This window comes from Monodon monoceros, unplaced genomic scaffold, assembly GCF_005190385.1.
Source record: "Monodon monoceros isolate NGI ecotype Baffin Bay Population unplaced genomic scaffold, NGI_Narwhal_1 Super_Scaffold_19, whole genome shotgun sequence".
Classification (NCBI taxonomy): Eukaryota; Metazoa; Chordata; class Mammalia; order Artiodactyla; family Monodontidae; genus Monodon; species Monodon monoceros.
Genome location: NW_021703775.1, coordinates 69,928,412 through 69,946,336, shown reverse-complemented (window position 1 = coordinate 69,946,336; position 17,925 = coordinate 69,928,412). Strand labels below are relative to the sequence as shown.

General features: G+C 50.8%; 1 protein-coding gene across 1 annotated transcript; it reads left to right on the top strand.

The window, feature by feature from the left end:
* The first annotated feature begins 1,601 nt into the window (after positions 1 to 1,601).
* On the top strand, positions 1,602 to 13,784 carry MFSD2B (major facilitator superfamily domain containing 2B). Its single transcript, XM_029231634.1, has 14 exons — positions 1,602 to 1,664; positions 3,162 to 3,287; positions 4,460 to 4,584; positions 5,149 to 5,272; positions 5,588 to 5,666; positions 5,756 to 5,886; positions 7,743 to 7,833; positions 7,950 to 8,071; positions 8,500 to 8,583; positions 8,888 to 8,968; positions 9,201 to 9,310; positions 9,666 to 9,809; positions 10,197 to 10,367; positions 11,188 to 13,784. Exons 1-14 carry the CDS (start codon positions 1,602 to 1,604, stop codon positions 11,210 to 11,212), a joined length of 1,476 nt encoding a protein of 491 aa, XP_029087467.1. The 3' UTR covers positions 11,213 to 13,784.
* The last annotated feature ends 4,141 nt before the right edge of the window (positions 13,785 to 17,925 follow it).

Here is a 17,925-nt window from a genome sequence, read left to right as displayed (position 1 = left end):
ACCTGGCTTCCTCCAGGCGCCGGGCTCTCCTTGAGGAGACTGCCTCTAGAGATGTCCTTCCTGGCAACCAGGCTCCCAAGTGAGGGTAGCGGGCAGGCGGGAACCTAGGGGCGCCCTCAGCCCCTCGCATTCCCCCTCCCCCTACCCCCTGGATGGGGCTGGGGCGCATGTCATTCAGGGTGGCTGTGTTGGAGAGGAGTTAGGACGTCTGAACTTTCCTGATGAGTGCAAAAATCCACTGCCCGCCCTGTGCTCAACGCGTTCATTCTGTCTGTGGCTTCAATTCCCTATGCTGACTCAGTGCTTCCTCTCCAGCACCTCGGAGCAAAAGATTGTGGCCTCCAAGAAAGCAAGCAAGCAAGATTAAGAGGCCCTCTGGGGACTCTCACTTCCCAGGGAAATTTAGAAACTCAGGGTGAGAGGAATAGCTAGAGGGGAAACATGGTCCATGAAATGCTAGCATTTAATTCTCATAACAACCCTATGAGGTGTATTATCCCCATTTTAAATGTGAGGAAATGAAGCTCGGCACACTGAGTACCTTGTCCTGGGTCACACAGCTAGAAATGGCAGACAGAATTTGCATTCAAATTTGTCGAATTTGTCTAACTCTGAAACTTGATCTCAGTTGACTGTGAAGAGTTTATGATTTAAGTAGGTAAAACTGCCTTCCTCAAGATTCCAAGATTGTATCATATACCTAGTTTCAGCTGGAATGTCTGTTTCAAGTGCCTTCTATGAATCAGAAACTTGATAGGTATGTTTAGTGGGAAACCAGAGTCCCATTATGGAGGGGGCAGGGTGGGGGGAGAGTTATCATGTTGGATTCTGCCTGTTGTTAAGCTTTCTGGAAGTTGAAATAGCATTCACAAAAATATCAGAAAAGGAGACCACATCCTGCCTCATGTGTGGGTAGGAAGAGCCCAGAGGACTTGATAAACCCTTATCTGGGAAGACCTTCCTTTCATTTGGGGTGTCTGGCAAGATACAAAAATGGGTGAAGCCATGGTCCTCTCCACTCCCCCTCCCATCTCCGGGCAAAAGATGAAAAAGAAGGATTCCCAGTGTCTGTGGAAGAAATAGCACTTTCCACAGTGTCTTCATGGCATTTATTCTTTTAACAAATATATATATTGTCTATATGCCCAGCATTGTTCTAGGTACTGGGGACATGGTGGTGAATCAAAGTTATATAGTTCATGCTCTCAGAGAGTTTATATGCTGGTGGGGAGAGGCAGGAAATGAATAAGAATATATCCTGTAGTTAGTACAATTGAGAGAGAGATTTGGGTGGTCAGGGAAGCCCTCTCTAAAGAGATGACATTTAGGCTTCAGCCTGAATGGCAAGGAGTCAGCTCTTGCAAAGACCGGAAGGAAGAGCCTTCCAGACAGAAGGGACAGGAAGTGCAAAGGCCCTGAGGCGGCAACAGAAGAGGTCATTTTGAGTAACAAGAAGGAGGAGGCTACCATGGTAGAGCTATCTGAAGTGAGGTGGGAAAGGGAGTGGGAGCTGATTGGGTGAGCGCCTGTAGGCAATATGGGAAGGACTTGGAGTTTTATTCAAACTGTAATGGCAAGCTGTTAGAGGGTTTTAAGCAGAGATGAGGCACAATCTGATTTATGTTATGAAAAGATCAGTTGGGCTGCTGGACGGAGAGTGGATAGTAGGGAACGAGAGTAGAAGCAGAGAAGCCACTTAGGAGGCTCTCACTGATAGATTAGACAGGGGAATTGGGAAAGAGTAATCAAGGATGACTCCTAGGTTTGTGGTCTGAGCTGCTGAGTGGACATTGGGGCTATTTAATGCAATGGGGACGACAGGGTTAAGGGGTTAAGACAATGGGATGGAAATCAGGAGCTGTGTTTTGACCATGCTAAGCTGAAATGCCTGTTTGGCAACCATGTGGGGCTGTGAGTAGACCGTTTAATTTGAGTCTGGAGTTCACTGGGTAGCTTAGGGATATATATATATATATATATATATATATATACATACACACACATATATTTGGGGTCATAAGCATTACTTCATTTTAGTGGTGGGTTGGTAAACAGTCTCTCCAGAAAAACAAAACTCTGATTTTTGCTGTTTACTGATTTCTGTGGTGTAAATACTCTCACCATGGCCGATTTCAGGCTGCCAGTAACCACTGGCTTGCAAAAGTCCTGAATATTTAACAATCAGCTCCTGGAGCCATTACCTCATTTGCTCATCAAAACATCCGGCACATATATACAATGGAATATTACTCAGCCATAAAAAGAAACAAAATTGAGTTATTTGTAGTGAGGTGGATGGACCTAGAGTCTGTCATACAGAGTGAAGTAAGTCAGAAAGAGAAAGACAAATACCGTATGCTAACACATATATATGGAATCTAAGAAAAAAAAATGTCATGAAGAACCTAGGGGTAAGACAGGAATAAAGACACAGACCTACTAGAGAATGGACTGGAGGATATGGGGAGGGGGAAGGGTAAGCTGTGACAAAGTGAGAGAGTGGCATGGACATATATACACTACCAAATGTAAAATTGATAGCTAGTGGGAAGCAGCCGCATAGCACAGGGAGATCAGCTCGGTGCTTTGTGACCACCTAGAGGGGTGGGATAGGGAGGGTGGGAGGGAAGGAGATGCAAGAGGGAAGAGATGTGGGAACATATGTATATGTATAACTGATTCACTTTGTTATAAAGTAGAAACTAACACACCATTGTAAAGCAATTATACTCCAATAAAGATGTAAAAAAAAAAAAATCCCTTGAAGTTGGCAGGAATATCCATTTGACAGATGAGGCTTAGAGAGATAAAGTGATTTATTCAAAGTCCACACAGGAAGCTGGTGGCAAATTTAGGGGCCTCCTGACCCCCAGTTCACTCTGGCTTGCTGACTTGGAGAATAAAACAGACTGCAGCAGGAAGCACTGTGGGAAAATATAAGGAAGAACTTCTCCCTGGAAATGCTTAGAGGTCATGGTTTAGGACTTTTTTTTTTCCTTTTTCTGTCTCACTTCCTTTTAAGATGATTTGGGACAAATTAGGACTGAGAGGTTGCTGGAAAAGCCTTCAAGACATAGGGACCTCAGGATGCTTTTGGAAGTCAGGGGGCTGGAGGGAGCTGTTGTGTGTCTGTGGGGGCTTAGCTCCTGTGTCTCCCCCAGGACAGCGGAGCTGGTCGCCTCTCATTCTGTACGAAGGTGTGCTACGGCATTGGAGGGGTCCCCAACCAGGTGGCCTCCAGCGCCATAGCCTTTTACCTGCAACTTTTCCTGCTCGATGTGGCCCAGGTGAGTGTGGGCAGCAGCCTTGGGGGCCCCCTGCTTCCATCTTCCTTGGTGTCTGGTCCTTTCACCCCACCTTTACTTCCACCCCCATCATCCTTGGTAGATGGTACTTCTGACCCAAGCCTGAGAAAAAAACAAATGCTATTGAGGGCAACCTCCTCAAGGATGTTTACTGCAGGCTGTTTGTAGTGGAAAAGTGGGAAACAACATGAATGCCCCCAAATATAGAAGTAGTTGGAAAATAAGTTGGGCTATATCCACATAATGGACTACTGTGTAGTCACTCAAAAGAATGAGTTAGATCTATACCAGTTGACTCAGAAGAATTTCCATGATGCACTGTCAAGTGGGAAAAGTTAGTTTTAGAGAAAGGTATATTAAATGATCCTATTTTAGCAAAACAAAAACATGCCCCATCTATGTGGGTGCATGGGTATATGGATGTATATACATCTGTACATGATTAAAGGATGAGCATGGGGAAAGTAAATTCCGGAAGGATATCCGCCAGAGTGTTAATGTTGGCTATAGGAGGGAATGGTGGAGGATAGAGGGTAAACAAAAAAGAACTTTTTAATAAGGTATCCATGATTTATTTATTTATCTTTCTGTGATTTTTTAAAATGACGCTGATACGGTCCCATTTGTGTAAAATTATAAATTGCAAATGCACATAAGGAAACGCAGGACAGGATGATCAAAATGTTCCTGGCAGTTGTCTCAGGATGGTGGGATTTCAGATGAGCTTTGCTCAGTATTTTTCTGTACTGTTTGAATGTGTTTATAATGAGTGTATCATTTATGTAATCAGAAAAATCAATAAAACGTTTTCATTGTGAAACACAAGGTCTGCCTTTGACTGTCAGCTTCAGTGCACCCTTCTTGCACTGAGCCCTTCAGGGGAAGATCTCTCAAGTCTTCTCTGAAAGTGGCCGGGCATAAGTATAACAGGAATGTGCTAGGGAACAGCTATCACTCCCTCCCGCTTCTCTACTGGTGCACATATGCCCTCGGAGCTCTCTGGATTCCTGTCCTGGGGAAGAGACCAAAAAACCTTTGCACCGTGGCTCTGGCCCCTGCCAGTTTCCCAGATCTTCCTCCTGATGGGCGGGCAGGCCTAGATACCCTCTCTGACTCTGCCGGGCCTTGGCTATCCCCTCCCCTGTCCCTTTCAGATCCCTGCTGCCCAGGTGTCACTTGTCCTGTTTGGAGGGAAGGTGTCTGGGGCAGCTGCCGACCCTTTGGCTGGGTTCTTCATCAACAGAAGCAGAAGGACAGGGTCTGGACGACTCATGCCCTGGTGAGCAGCCCCATGACTCATGCCCTGGTGAGCAGCCCCATGGTCCTTAGGATCCTGGCACCCACCCCTGGCTTGAGGTCACTGTGTTTGTCACATCTGCTTCTTAGTGGATGGTTAGAAGACAAGTCTGGACAGTAGGTGACAGGAATGGATTGGGTCTGACTGAGTCATGCAGGTGTTCATAGACCTCTCCCTCACCTGGTGGCACAGAGCTGGACAAACCCTCCAAGAGTCGCTGCCCTGGCCCTGGGGGTCTAGGAATGCGGCCAGGCTGAGCTGGGTGTATTGGAAGGTCTCACAGAGATGTGACTTGCCTGTGCCCCCGGGCCCCCGGAACAGGGAATGGCACAACCCAGCCACTAAGTGCCCCAGCCTCTACTCCTGGCTACCTCCTCGCCCTCGGCCACCTCGCGCCCTCCATGGCTCCCACCCTGAAAGCCCCAGCCCAGGGCTTCTCCAGGGGCCGAGAGCTTGAACCCAGAGGGGTGAGGTTGCTCCAGGCCCAGCCTTTGCGTCCTCTGTCCTGGTGCCACGGGGCGCTCCACCTGGGCTGTGCTTCCACAGGGTGCTGGGCTGCACGCCGTTCATTGCCTTGGCCTCCTTCTTCCTGTGGTTCCTGCCCCCCTTCACCAGCCTGCGTGGCCTCTGGTACACAGCCCTCTACTCCCTGTTCCAGGCCCTGGCAACGGTAAGCAGGTGGCCCCCTTCCTCGGCCTGGACTCCTGGAACCCCAGTGCTGGCTGGAGGCCCCTCTGAAGTGTGTGTGTGCTGGGGGTAGGGGTCCAGGTCCCTGCTGCCCACCTGCTTACCAGGTGGCCACCGACCATTAGCTTTTCTCGTGGGCTCTAGGCTGGGTGCCCCTCCTGTCCCTCAGCCCCTAACTCCGGGTTGAGGGAATCAGTGGGGATGTGCCAGCCTGGCGCAGGCCTGCCCTCGGGAAGCTGCTGGCCTGGGTTGGCAGTCTGGTGGCAGGCGCCATCCTAATCTCTGCCCGGTGCCCCAGTTCTTCCAGGTGCCCTACACGGCACTGACCATGCTCTTGACCCCCAGCCCCAGGGAGCGGGACTCGGCCACTGTGTACCGTGAGTGCGGGCAGGCGTGGGGTGCGTGGGGTGGGATGGCTCTGCCCCTGGCCCCACGAGCTGTCACCTTGCTCCACGCTGTGTCCCAGGAATGACCTTGGAGATGGCAGGGACGCTGATGGGAGCCACTGTCCATGGACTCATCGTGTCTGGTGCCCACGGGTCCCACAGGTGCAAGGAGACTGCGCTCCCAGGACAAGTGGCTGTCTCCCCCAACGCGGTGAGTGCCCAGGCTACCCAGAGCCACTGGGACCCCCGCTTTGGGGTCACTTCTTTCTTCCAGGGCTGTTTCTCCCCCAGGTCTCTTCATGGTTGTTTGGGGGCTCAGCTCTGCACACCATGCCCTCTCATTCCTTCCCTGCTCCTGTAGCTGAGCCCATGCCCTCCGTCCTCCCTGCTAAATCTGCTTCTGCTGGGTGCCTTCTAAACATGGAGTCAAACAACAGATCAGCAGGCCATCTGGAGGGGAGGAGACAGACCCCAGAGAAGGGACAGGGGTGGGGAAAGGCCACAGGCAGGGACAGGGCAGAGAGACAGCAGAACGGTTTGGTGTCCTGGCAGAGCTCTGGGCAAAACCTGACCTATGACCAGTCCTACCCATCCCTGAACGGGTGACTGCCAAAGCCAACCCCACCCCCAGTGTGAAAGGGTTAGTACCCCTTCCTGTCTCCTCAAAGCAGGTCCCTTTTCAGCAATTAGGGGACGTGCATCTATTTATCCATCAAGTTCATCTTCTATCCGCCCCCCCGCCGTTTCTCCTTAAGCAAATGACATCACTCACCTCCACCAACATTTGGGAATTAATGGTATGAGAATAATACCACCAACACCCATGGTTCACCACCCGTAAGAAAACATTACAATGAAGTCCTTGTGTGCCCATCCATCCCCAGACCCATCTGTAGCCCAGCTACAGAATTTGCCTGAGTACAGTGCAAAGTGAAGCTGTAGAGCCCCAGAGAGAGCGGGGAAGTCAGTTTCCCCTTCCCATGGTCTACTGCCCCAATCTAGGGATTGCCTGAATCAGGGTCGGGGAGAGACTCTGCCCAGTTGCCCTCAAACCCCATCGTGGTGCTAAGAGCCTGGGATCAGAGGGATTGCAACCTGCAGATTCACCCTCCCCGCTTCCACGCCTAGGCCCCACTGAGGCCTCTACAAGTGCCCTCCCCAAAGCTACTGGGTCACTGTCTGGGTGAGGGTGGAACAGAGGGTGGCAGTGGCCTTGGGTTGGAGAGCAGGAGGCCGGGCGGGGCCTGGGATGCCAAGAAGTAGGGAGCAGGAGACTGAGAACCATCCCCACCCCGGGAGCCGAAGCCTCCTGTGAGCCAAGGCGAGTAGCATTCAGGTGCCTCTTGGTAGTTCCAGCTCTGTTGTTCCATCGACTTCACTTACAAAACACAAATTCATAGATAAAATCATCACGAATTTCAAGACAGCAGAGCATTAACTCCCAAGTGCAGTGCCTTCTGAATGTGGGACCCTGTGTAACTGTGCTGGATCCACACTGGTGAAGCCCTGCCCATCTCCCTCTTTCTTCCCCCACCAAAGGCAACCCCTATCCTGAATTGGGTGACTGGTACTCCCATGCATGCCTTAAATGTATTTTATTACATATGTGTCTTCCTCTGAATGCTAGGTAGCACCGTTCTGGTTTTGACGTTTATCTGTGTCATCATGCGTCACACTGTCTGCTCATGGCTCTGTCTCCCCACCCACTCCAAGCCCCTTATCGTGGATGCACAGGATCACTTATTCATCACCGTAACCGCAGGGTCTAGCACGCAGAAATCAGCCCCAATGAACGTTTGCTTAAAAAAGAGAGAGAGGCGAAGGGGGCTTAGACCCATGGTGGCATGGATGCTTGCAGGAGGCAGAGGGTCAGCAGAAGGACCACTCTGGGCCCTTAGATCTCCCTCTCCTGCTGGGCTGGTTGGGAGGAGGGGCACCCAGCATCCTTGGGCTTGGGCTGAGGGTCCCTGTGCTCCCATTGGGAGGTACTCCTGCCCGGCCCCTGGGTATCCCCACCTCCGTGGGTTGGAGACATCACCCCCACTGAAGTTCTGTCCTGTCCCACAGACTCGTCTCTACTCCGTTGCAGCCACTGTGGTTGCTGTGACTTACCCCGTGTGCAGTAGTTTGCTCTGCCTGGGGGTGAAGGAGCGACCAGGTAGGTGCGGGGTGCAGGCAGAGTGTGGGAAGCAGAAGCTGCGGCAGGGCTCCTCTTGGGCGTGGGTTTTGGTTTTGAGCTCCACCAAGCCAAGATGTCCCCTTCCTGTGTTGCAGGTGCTTCTGCCCGAGCCGCCGGCCAGGGCCTGAGCTTCCTGGCTGGGCTGCGGCTCACAGTACGGCACCCGCCCTACCTGAAGCTGGTCATCTCCTTCCTGTTCATCTCGGCAGCCGTTCAGGTACCTCTGGCCAGGCTGATCCCCACTGGCTTGGCTCTGGCCATACTGACCCTGCGTAGGTTCAGGTGTCTCTCGTCCCCACCGCACCAGAGAGAAACCAGTGGCTGGCAAGCGCCGGGCGAGGCTGGTGCTGGGAGGAGAGGAACCTGCCTAGAGCCTGTGGGGCTGGGGAGGGTCAGGGCCCAGACACCAGGAAGCTGATGCTGTCTGGGGTGGTTCTCAGCCCTGCTGGGGGGCGGGACAAGGAATGGCGTTTATACCCGTGTCAGCGATAAGCGTCCTTCATTGGGGAGGGGACTGCGTGATGGCGGTAGGAACCGGACACTTGAGGTCCCAAAGGGAGGCCAGACTTGAGACCTTGGCCTTGCCCTTGACTTCCACGTTTCTGCCATTTCCCATACACGCCCACTTCCTGTCGACCTCTTCAGGTGGAGCAGAGCTACCTGGTCCTGTTCTGTGCACACGCCTCCCGGCTACATGACCATGTGCAGAGCCTGGTGCTAACCATCCTGGTGAGGGGACCTGGGGCGGTAGAGGCAAGGGCGCTCGGGGGCCTGAGTTGGGGATGTGTGACCCTTGACGTGACACATGTGACCGGACTTCCGATGGTCAGGGTTCTGGACTCTGCTGTGGTCTTGGTCACCTGCATTTCAGCAGAGGGTGGAATTGGGGCCAGGGTCATAAAGTTCACAGCCACTGTTTCCAAACAGGTGGCAAGGTCAACATGGAGCGTCCCTCCTAAAAGTCAGGGCTTTGAGGGCCTGGCAGAGGCGCAGGCGGCGTGTCCTGGGCTGTGATGATTCTGTCCGCTCACAGGTCTCGGCAGTGCTGAGCACCCCGATGTGGGAGTGGGTTCTGCAGCGATTTGGGAAGAGGATGTCGGCCTTCGGGATCTTTGTGAGTGAGGCAGGAAGCAAGGCCTGGAGGGATTTGGGGGGGCGGGAGGCGGTGACCTTGGAGCCTAAGCCTCCTGGGGCGGGCAGGGCCGCGTCTATATTCACCGCGTGCTCAGTGCCTAGCAGGGGACCAGGCGCAGGGGGTCATCAGTAGAGCGGTGAGTGTGTGAATCAAAGAGCAGTTGAGCCGGGGCTGCAGGCGGAGGGAGCAGCTAGTGTGCCTGTCTCCCTAGGGGATGGTGCCATTTGCAATCCTGCTGGCTGCTATGCCCACAGCACCCGTGGCATACGTCGTGGCCTTTGTATCTGGAGTGAGCATTGCCGTGTCCTTGCTGCTACCCTGGTAGGCTGGGTGAAGGGAAATGGGAGTGGGAGCCTCACGTCCTTCCTACTGGGTATCCCTCCTTCACATCAACCTGCTATCCCAGGCCTTGTGCACAGGCTGCGCTGGGGAGGGGCTCTCCCCCTTGCAGGAGATGGAGGCTGCTAGCGCCATCTGTGGAGCCCTCCAGAAAGAGCACCAGGCGGCAGGAACGGTGGACAGCTGTGTGTTGGGGAAATATTGCCTGACTCTGTGGGTCGGTCCTGGGCAGCGGGGACCCAGGGGTGAATCTGACTCACTGTCTGTCCCCAGAGAGCTCCCAGGCTGGTGGCTGTCGAGGGGATAAAAGGGATAATTCTGCAGCCCCCTCCCCCAGGTCCATGCTTCCAGATGTGGTGGATGAATTCCAGCTGCAGCACCAGCACGGCCCAGGGCTGGAGACCATCTTCTACTCATCCTATGTCTTCTTCACCAAGCTTTCAGGTGCAGGCGCCCTGGGCATCTCCACTCTCAGCCTGGAGTGAGTCACAGAGCTGGGCTGTACCAGAGGCACAAAAGACTAGCGGCGTGGGAAGCAGAGGGCAGAGTCCCCCACCTTAGCCAGCCAGGGGTCACCCGTGGGTCCGGAGGGTGTGTGGGAACCTCCACCCTACTTTCTCTGTGCACATGACTGGGAGGGGCCCTTCTTGGTGGCTGTACCCCTCCTGAAGCCTCTGCTTCCCACATCCTCAGCTTTCTCTGAACTCCTCCCTGGTCTGTTCGTTCCCTCACACTCTGTCCCCCATAGTTAGGCTGATGTGGCCAGGAAACTATCCAAGTTTCAGGATAGCGTGGTGGTTGGGCATTTGGGACCCCTCCGTCAGGAAGCCAGGCTCTGAGCTGGATGCATGGGATGGTGTTTCCCCAGCTTTGCGGGGTATAAGTCAGGAGCCTGCAAGCAGGCGGAACAGGTAGTGGTGACCCTCAAAGTCCTCATCGGTGCCATGCCCACCTGCATGATCCTCATCGGTCTGTGCATCCTCATGGTCGGCCCCACTCCAAAGGTGCCAAGTCGGAACAGCTCCCGCTCCCTTGGGAGGTAGGCACCTCTCGCACACGGGTATACACAGGAGGGCTGCCAACACCCGGGAGGCATGCAGATGTGCACGGCTCTCATTTGGTCACCTCCACCTGATGTCCCACAAGCATGGCAGTCAGTCTTAATGGGTCCCAAACCGAATTTATCTTCTTCCCCAATTGCTGCTCCTGCTGTGCCCCGGTCCCGGTGAATGGCACCACCCTCCAGCTTGGGAGCCGAAACCTGGGAGCCATCTTCCACTCTCCCCCACGCAGGCTGCACCGAGCAGCTCTCTCTGACCTTGTTCTTCCCCCTGCGAACCGCCGATCCCACTGCCCAAGGGTGATCTGCTCACTGTCTGGCTTTCGCAGTAGACTGTGGAGACCTTGAAAGCTGGGTCTGTTCTCTTCACTTTTGCGTCCCAAGAGCTCAGCGCAGAGCCTGAGGCCAAGCAGGCGCTGCAGTATCAACATGTCTGGTCCAGCAGACGTTCACGAGCCTTGTCCACGTTTTTGCCGACGCTCACGCCTTTACAAACACGAGTCCATGTAGATACAGAGGACCACGCACGATAGGCAGGAAGTGGCTTTGTCATGGGTCTCTCACTGCTTGCTGTGGATGGCCTGGGACTCCAGCCCATCTTACTGAGATCATGCGCTACACTCGGGGAATAACAGGTGGATGGGGAACTGCTTGGTGGGACTCGGAAGAACAGGGTTTTAGCTTCATTCACAGGGTTGAGAAGGGGAGGAGCTGCTAAAGAGACAAGGAGCAGCCACTGACACTTCCATGGGACCCCACCCACCTCATCCTTCCCTTTGGCTTCTTCCCTTTCCAACAGGAGGACCAGCTACAGCCTCGCTTGAATTTGAGACTCCTGTGAGCTGGAACGGCCGGAGCAGTGTCTTCTGGGCTCCAAGTCCCCCTTCTCAGCCCTTCGGCACCCCTGCTTCACAGTTTACACACGACCCATCTTTTCCCCTGGGATATGGCATCTTTGGTGACTCTCCTGAAGGGAGTGGCCTGGGCTCCAGGACCCCCGCCTGTCACGTCTTGCCTGTTGACTGCAGGACATCTCAGATAGGCCTGTGCCCCTGACTACCCAGCTCCAGGCAACCTGTGACCTGGAAAGCATACCAGTAGCAACTATTCCTGGAAAAAGGAAGCCCCTACCAGCTTGGTCTGCAGACTTCCTTTGGGAGCACCAGGCCCACCAACCTGCTTGGATGGTAAAGCTACATGACAGGACAGACACACAGAACTCGTTTCCCCTGATGTTCCACTGGATGTCTGAGAGAGGCTGACAGCACGTGAGTGGGCAGAGTGGGGACAGATGGATGCTGGGATGTCCAATTAGGAGAGAGACAGATGCAGCGAGGCCAACAGACCCCAGAGGGAGCGAATGGGGCCAGTGGTGGGGATAGACTGAGCAGGACATGAGGTGTTTCCTTCCCTTTGTACAGCTAAGTTGATGACACTGTTTCTAGAAGTGGACATTGACTGATGTTGAGCCACTGAAGACCCATCATTTTTATAAACAAAAGTTATTTTTGAGGAAATATTTTTCTGAAAGTTTATCTTTTTTTTTCTGGCTGTGCCTCACCACATGCGGGATCTTAGTTTCCCGACCAGGGATGGAACCCATGCCCCCTGCAGTGGAAGTGCGGAGTCTTAACCACTGGGCGGCCAGGGAAGTCCCCTGAAAGTTTATCTTATAAAAGCACAGGAACCACCATTTTCTAGAGGTCATGTCTTTGGGAAAGAAAGATCCACTGAGATTTATTTTTTCAGAAACAAATTAAAGGGTTTATCTTCTATTGAGTCTGTTAAATTTGCCTGTGGCCAGCCTTCTCATCCCACCTCCTGGGAAAGCCCGGTCCCGAGGAGGGAAGGGGAGGGTGCCTGATGTCACTGAAACTGGCTATGGCCCATCAGCGATATGTCCCAGAGTCTGCATTTCCTCAGACCAGAGATGCCATGTGGGAGGTGGGTTCCCTCCTTCCTTTGGAAGAGAAGAAAAGTTGAGACTCGATAGTGGCCAGGTGGCTCATGTGGGTTTGGGGCCTGGGGAAGAGTTGAGGAACCTGTGGGGACCCTGATGCCCCAGCAACTCCTAGAGAAGCTCAGATACCTCAAGGGAGACCAGGAGGTGCAGACCTGCCCCCCACATTTCTCCCAGCCCCCAGCTCAGTCCCCTCCTGAGCCCACTGCCCAGGGCTAGGCCCCCTTCCACTTCCTCTTTAGACCTCTGGCTGCCTCTTAGGTGTGAGATTAGGTGCGAGGTCTAAGACGGCCAGAGCTCAGACACAGTCAGGTAGGATGTGCCCCTCAGAGCTTAAAGTGTTCAGCTTCCTCTACAAATGCTATAGCACAAGAAGGAACCTGACCTCAGAGATAGAGTACAGAGTGTGACCCAGTCTGTCTGATACCTGAACTTTCTGGCCCCGTGACACTGACATGGGCATCTGATCCTTGAGGTCACAGGGCCCCAGAGAAAGCTGGGCTCGGTCTCTCTTCCTTGTCCACCTGACTGGTTCAGGAAGGGGCTGACAGGAAGCTCTGCTCACCCCCCGCCGTGCACAGGTGCACACACCACACACATACCTCACACACTGCACACTCACACACATGCACACATACAGAACAGTTTCTTAACACTGGAAAATCACTTGCCCTGTGGAGACAGTACCTGTTATGACCGAAGGCCAGGTAGTTTCTACCATGTTATGTTATGCTGTGCTTTGGAAACCTGGGCAACACAGGTGGGATCAGAGCTTGTGCCACATTTTATGTTACCTATACTATTTCCCGGGAGTGCAGTCTCAAGGATCAGAGCTTCACTGTACAAAGACAGCTGCAGGGGGCCACCTCTGGAGGTTAGGGGTTAGATCTCAGAGACAGGAGGTAATCATGGGCTGGCCAAAAGGTATTCCATTTCTTCTTCATAGCAGCCCTATGAAGCAGGTACTATGATTCTCATTTTCAGATGAGGAAACAGGCTTAAAGAGATTAAGCAACTTGCCTACGATCAGTTGGTGGTAGAAACGGTCTTGTACCCAAGTTGGCCTGATTCCAAAGCTTGTGGAGCTATCCAGGACTTAAAATAGTTTTTGGAGGTATGGCTGACCCAGGACTTCGGTATCACAGGACCACTCCTCCTCTGAAACCAAACGCCAGCATCCCTGCCTCTGACTCTATGCTTCGATTCCACTGTAATTCCATTAATCCTACTCTTCGACCTTCGGCTCACATTTGCCCACTGAGCTCACCCCATATCCACGTCCCTCTCCTGACACCCACCCTCCTCAGAGCCCTGTTTCAGAGGAAGAAGACCTCTCCTTACCACCACGGCCAGCCCTGGGCCTATGGCCGGCAAAGGCAGACATCTCCCCTTGCCCCTTCCCTCTCCACGACCTTTTCCATCCCCACTTAAATCCAGGAGAGCATGCCATCCACTTGCTCAAGACCCTCTCAGCCCCACCCCTGCATCCCATCAACAGTCCCTCAAGGTCTCACAAGATCAGGTCCCTCCTGAAGTATCACTTCCTCAGGGAGGCCTTTCCTGCTTCCCCACAATCGCCTGCTCCACCCCGTCTCTACGCTCCACCCACTTTGCTTGTGCTCAGTAGAACCCACCTCCACATACAACTATATAGTTCTCAACGGCTTTCTTGTTTATTGCTTGACACCCCTGTTAAAACAGAAATGTCATGAGGGCAGGGACTTTGACTGCTACATCCTCAGTGCCCAGAAGTGAACGTTCAACAGGAATAAATGTTTGCTAACTGAACAAGTGAATGTCCATGGTGCCCTCATCCTCAAACAAACAAAAGCAGCCTTTCCTGTTCCCTTCACTTTCTCCTCCCCTTCAAATAATCGGTTTACTCTCCTCCCGCCACCCCGCTCCACAGCATTGTCTCCTGTCTCCTGACCCTCACCTGCCATTCCCTCATTTTTTTGCGTGTGATTTTTTAAAATAATTTTTTTTTTAATCTTTATTTTTGGCTGTGTTGGGTCTTCGTTGCTGCAAAGCTTTCTCTGGTTGCGGTGCGCGGGCTTCTCATTGCGGTGGCTTCTCTTGTTGTGGAGCACGGGCTTTAGGCATTCAGGCTCAGTAGTTGGGCTCACGGGCTCTAGAGCACAGGCTCAGTAGTTGTGGTGCACGGCCTTAGTTGCTCTGCGGCATGTGGGATCTTCCTGGACCAGGGCTTGAACCCGTGTCCCCTGCAATGGCAGGCGGATTCTTTTTTTTTTTTTTTTTGTGGTACGCGGGCCTCTCACTGTTGTGGCCTCTCCCGTTGCGGAGCACAGGCTCCGGACGCGCAGGCTCAGCGGCCATGGCTCACGGGCCTCAGGTGGGATCTTTAGTTGAGGCATGTGAACTCTTAGTTGCAGCATGTGGGATCTAGTTCCCTGACCAGGGATCGAACCCGGGCCCCCTGCGTTGGGAGCACGGAGTCTTACCACTGGACCACCAGGGAAGTCCCTCCATTTACTTCATGAAAGAAATGTGTACACTGTTACCTATGTGTTGGGACAGGTCTGATGATTAGGTGGGGTAACACTGACCAAGGAAACCTCAATCACAGGTAGCCATAATGCTGTCCATGCTGCTTCAAAACCCTGTCCTCCTTGGCTCCCTTACCTCCCTCCCAGTTCTCCTCCACCATCTCTGACCATGCATTTTCTGACTTTTCCATTGCTTCTTCCTTTGATGCTCTGTGGTCATCTTGGGCTTCCCAGGGCCAGTGATTTCATTCACTACCACCACCTCTACCCCACTCTATTTCCAACCTTGAGCTCTCTGCTGACCTTCAGGTCCCCAGAATCAAAGATCAGATGCCCATCTCAGTGTCCTCCAGGCAGTTAAAACATCACATGTCCAAAATGGACTCCTCACCTTCTCCCCACCCATGTTCTGTCTCCTGCATTTTCGGTGAATTTACGTCAGCATCTATCCAGTCACCAAAACCCAAAACTTGGTCTCTTCTTAGTTTCCTTTCTCTCCCATTCACTCCACCACCCCATTCCCCATATACACCGAATACGGATTAAAGCAAGGGAAAGTGTTGCAATTTGTGGGTTCTACCATTATCAAATGGTAGAAGTTATTTGAAATTTAACAGAAAGCTGTAACACCAGATATGGATGGGTGTAGCTCATAACACACAGAGCAAACTGATGTAGCTGATCGTTAGGTGTTTGAGATGTGTATATATGTGTATCCCTATGGGACTCAGTTCAGCTGGGTACAGTTTTCTGTGTTCACCTAGTGTTTCTTAAGGACAAAACTGGTACACAAGCAACAGGAAATTCAAGTTACGCTCTAATAGTTCCCTAATATAACAATTGTGTTGGAACAAATTTGTTTTCAAAACAAACATTGTAACAGAATTGAGTGTATATGTGTCTGGGTGTAAATATACAGAAATCCTAAATGGTCCCATAAATATTAAAGGAATAAAATAAGTATTTTAAAACATTCCCACAAAGAAAAGACCAGATCCAAAGTCTATCAAACATTCAATCAAGGATCATTCCTATCTTATGAAAACTTTTCCAGGGAACAGAAAAAGGCATACTCAGCAACTCATTATACCAGGCCAGAATAAGCTCGAAACCAAAACTAGACAAGCAAAAGCAAACAGAAAGGAAATCTGCAAGTTAATCTTACTTATGAACATAGAAGCAAGAATCCAAAACAAAATATTAGCAAACTGGGTCTGACAATGTCTAAAAAATAAATACATCATGAACATACTGGGTGTATTCCAACAATGCAAAGTTTGTTTAATGTTAGAAAAATCCATCAAGTGATATTCACCACATTAACAGATTAAGGGAGGTAAAAATTACACTCTCAATAGATACAGAAAGAACCATTTGATAAAAATCTAACACCCATTTATGAAAAAAGTACTTAAAAACCAAGAAGAAAAGGAAATTTTTAAACATAAGAAAGTGTACGGCTTCCCTGGTGGCGCAGTGGTTGAGAGTCTGCCTGCCGATGCAGGGGACACGGGTTCATGCCCCGGTCTGGGAAGATCCCCCATGCCGCGGAGTGGCTGGGCCCGTGAGCCATGGCCGCTGAGCCTGCGCGTCCGGAGCCTGTGCTCCGCAACAGGAGAGGCCACAACAGTGAGAGGCCCACGTACCACAAAAAAAAAAAAAAAAAAAAAAAAAGGGTATCTACCAAAAACCTAGGGCTAACATCACTTTTAAAGATGAAACAGTTCCTTTAAAATCAGGAATAAGGAAAGGATGCCCACTATCCACAAAATTTTCATTATTTGTGAATGATATGACTGCCTACATAGAAAACCCAAAGAATCTACAGATAAATTATTAGAATTAATAAGACAGTATAGCAAGGTAGTTGGATATAAAATTAACAAAAAAGAATTGCACTTTATATGCAACACTTATATAATTTTTTAAAAATATCATTCACAGTAGCAACAAAAAATATCAAGTACCTAAGAATAAATGAATAAAATGTGGAAAAACTTCTGCTTCTGGCCATGATGGAGCGGTAGAGACCAGATCTCACATCTTGGCTGGTTTGTTAAAAAACAAACAAACAACAAAAAGAACTGGACAGAATATATGAAACAAGAGTTTTCAAGGCAGTGGCATCAGGCAACAAAGGAGGAATCTCTAAGAGAAGGGAAACAAATGAGGTGAAATTTACAACTGCCCCAGTTTACTGCCTTGAGAATTTCCAGATGACAGTGAAGAGAACCAATTTAGAGTCCAGAGGGCTCCCTGAGTTGAGAAGACGGGCTGGAAGAGACCAAAGTGGCTAGAGTTTGCAGGACAGAATAGTGGAGGAGTGAGCTACTCCTCAAGAGAAAACTCGGGAGATCTACAGAGGGTCCCACTCAAGTACCCAACAGAATGTTGATTAAAGAAATAAATGTGAAAGACAAAACTTTCATAAAAGGAAAGATAAATGTGACTTCATTACATTGTAAATCAAGTTTACTTCAATAAAAAAAGTGACTTCGTTAAAACATCTATTGCATGTTTGTTCAATAAAACGCACCATCAAGGAAGAGAAAAGACAAGTCACAAACTGGGTGAAGATATTAGCCACATACTAAACAACATCTAGAATATATAAAGAATCCCTACAACTTGGTAACATAATATTGTAAATCAACCACACTTCAATTTAAAAAAAGAAGAGAATCCTTACAACTCGACAAGAAAAAGACAACCCAATAGAAATTTGGGCAAAAGACAAGAACAGGCATTTTGCAAAAGAGAAAACTGGAATGGCCAATAAACACATGAAAGATGCTCAATTTCACTGTTGGTCCAGAAGTAAAAATCAGGTTAAAGGAGAAACCATTTATAACTATTGGAGGGTCATAAATTAAGAACCCTTGAGCCTTAGAGCAATAGGAGCTGTTGGGAATGAAGACTGATATAATCACCTTGGAAAATAACTTGAATTTACATACACCCTGTGCTCCAGCAATTCCACGTCTAGATAAAAGGCCCTAGAGGGACTTTTCAAACACCTGCATCAGGAGACATTTAATAAGAATATTCAAAGCAATATTGTTTATAATCG

What these genes read in the sequence shown, in the direction of transcription:
- MFSD2B (XM_029231634.1), top strand. Translation starts at nt 1,602, where the DNA reads ATGAGGCACAATCTGATTTATGTTATGAAAAGATCAGTTGGGCTGCTG. An exon ending in TCCTGCTCGATGTGGCCCAG is followed by an intron (nt 3,288 to 4,459) that starts GTGAGTGTGGGC and finishes TGTCCCTTTCAG; the next exon opens with ATCCCTGCTGCCCAGGTGTC. An exon ending in ATCTCCACTCTCAGCCTGGA is followed by an intron (nt 9,810 to 10,196) that starts GTGAGTCACAGA and finishes GTGTTTCCCCAG; the next exon opens with CTTTGCGGGGTATAAGTCAG.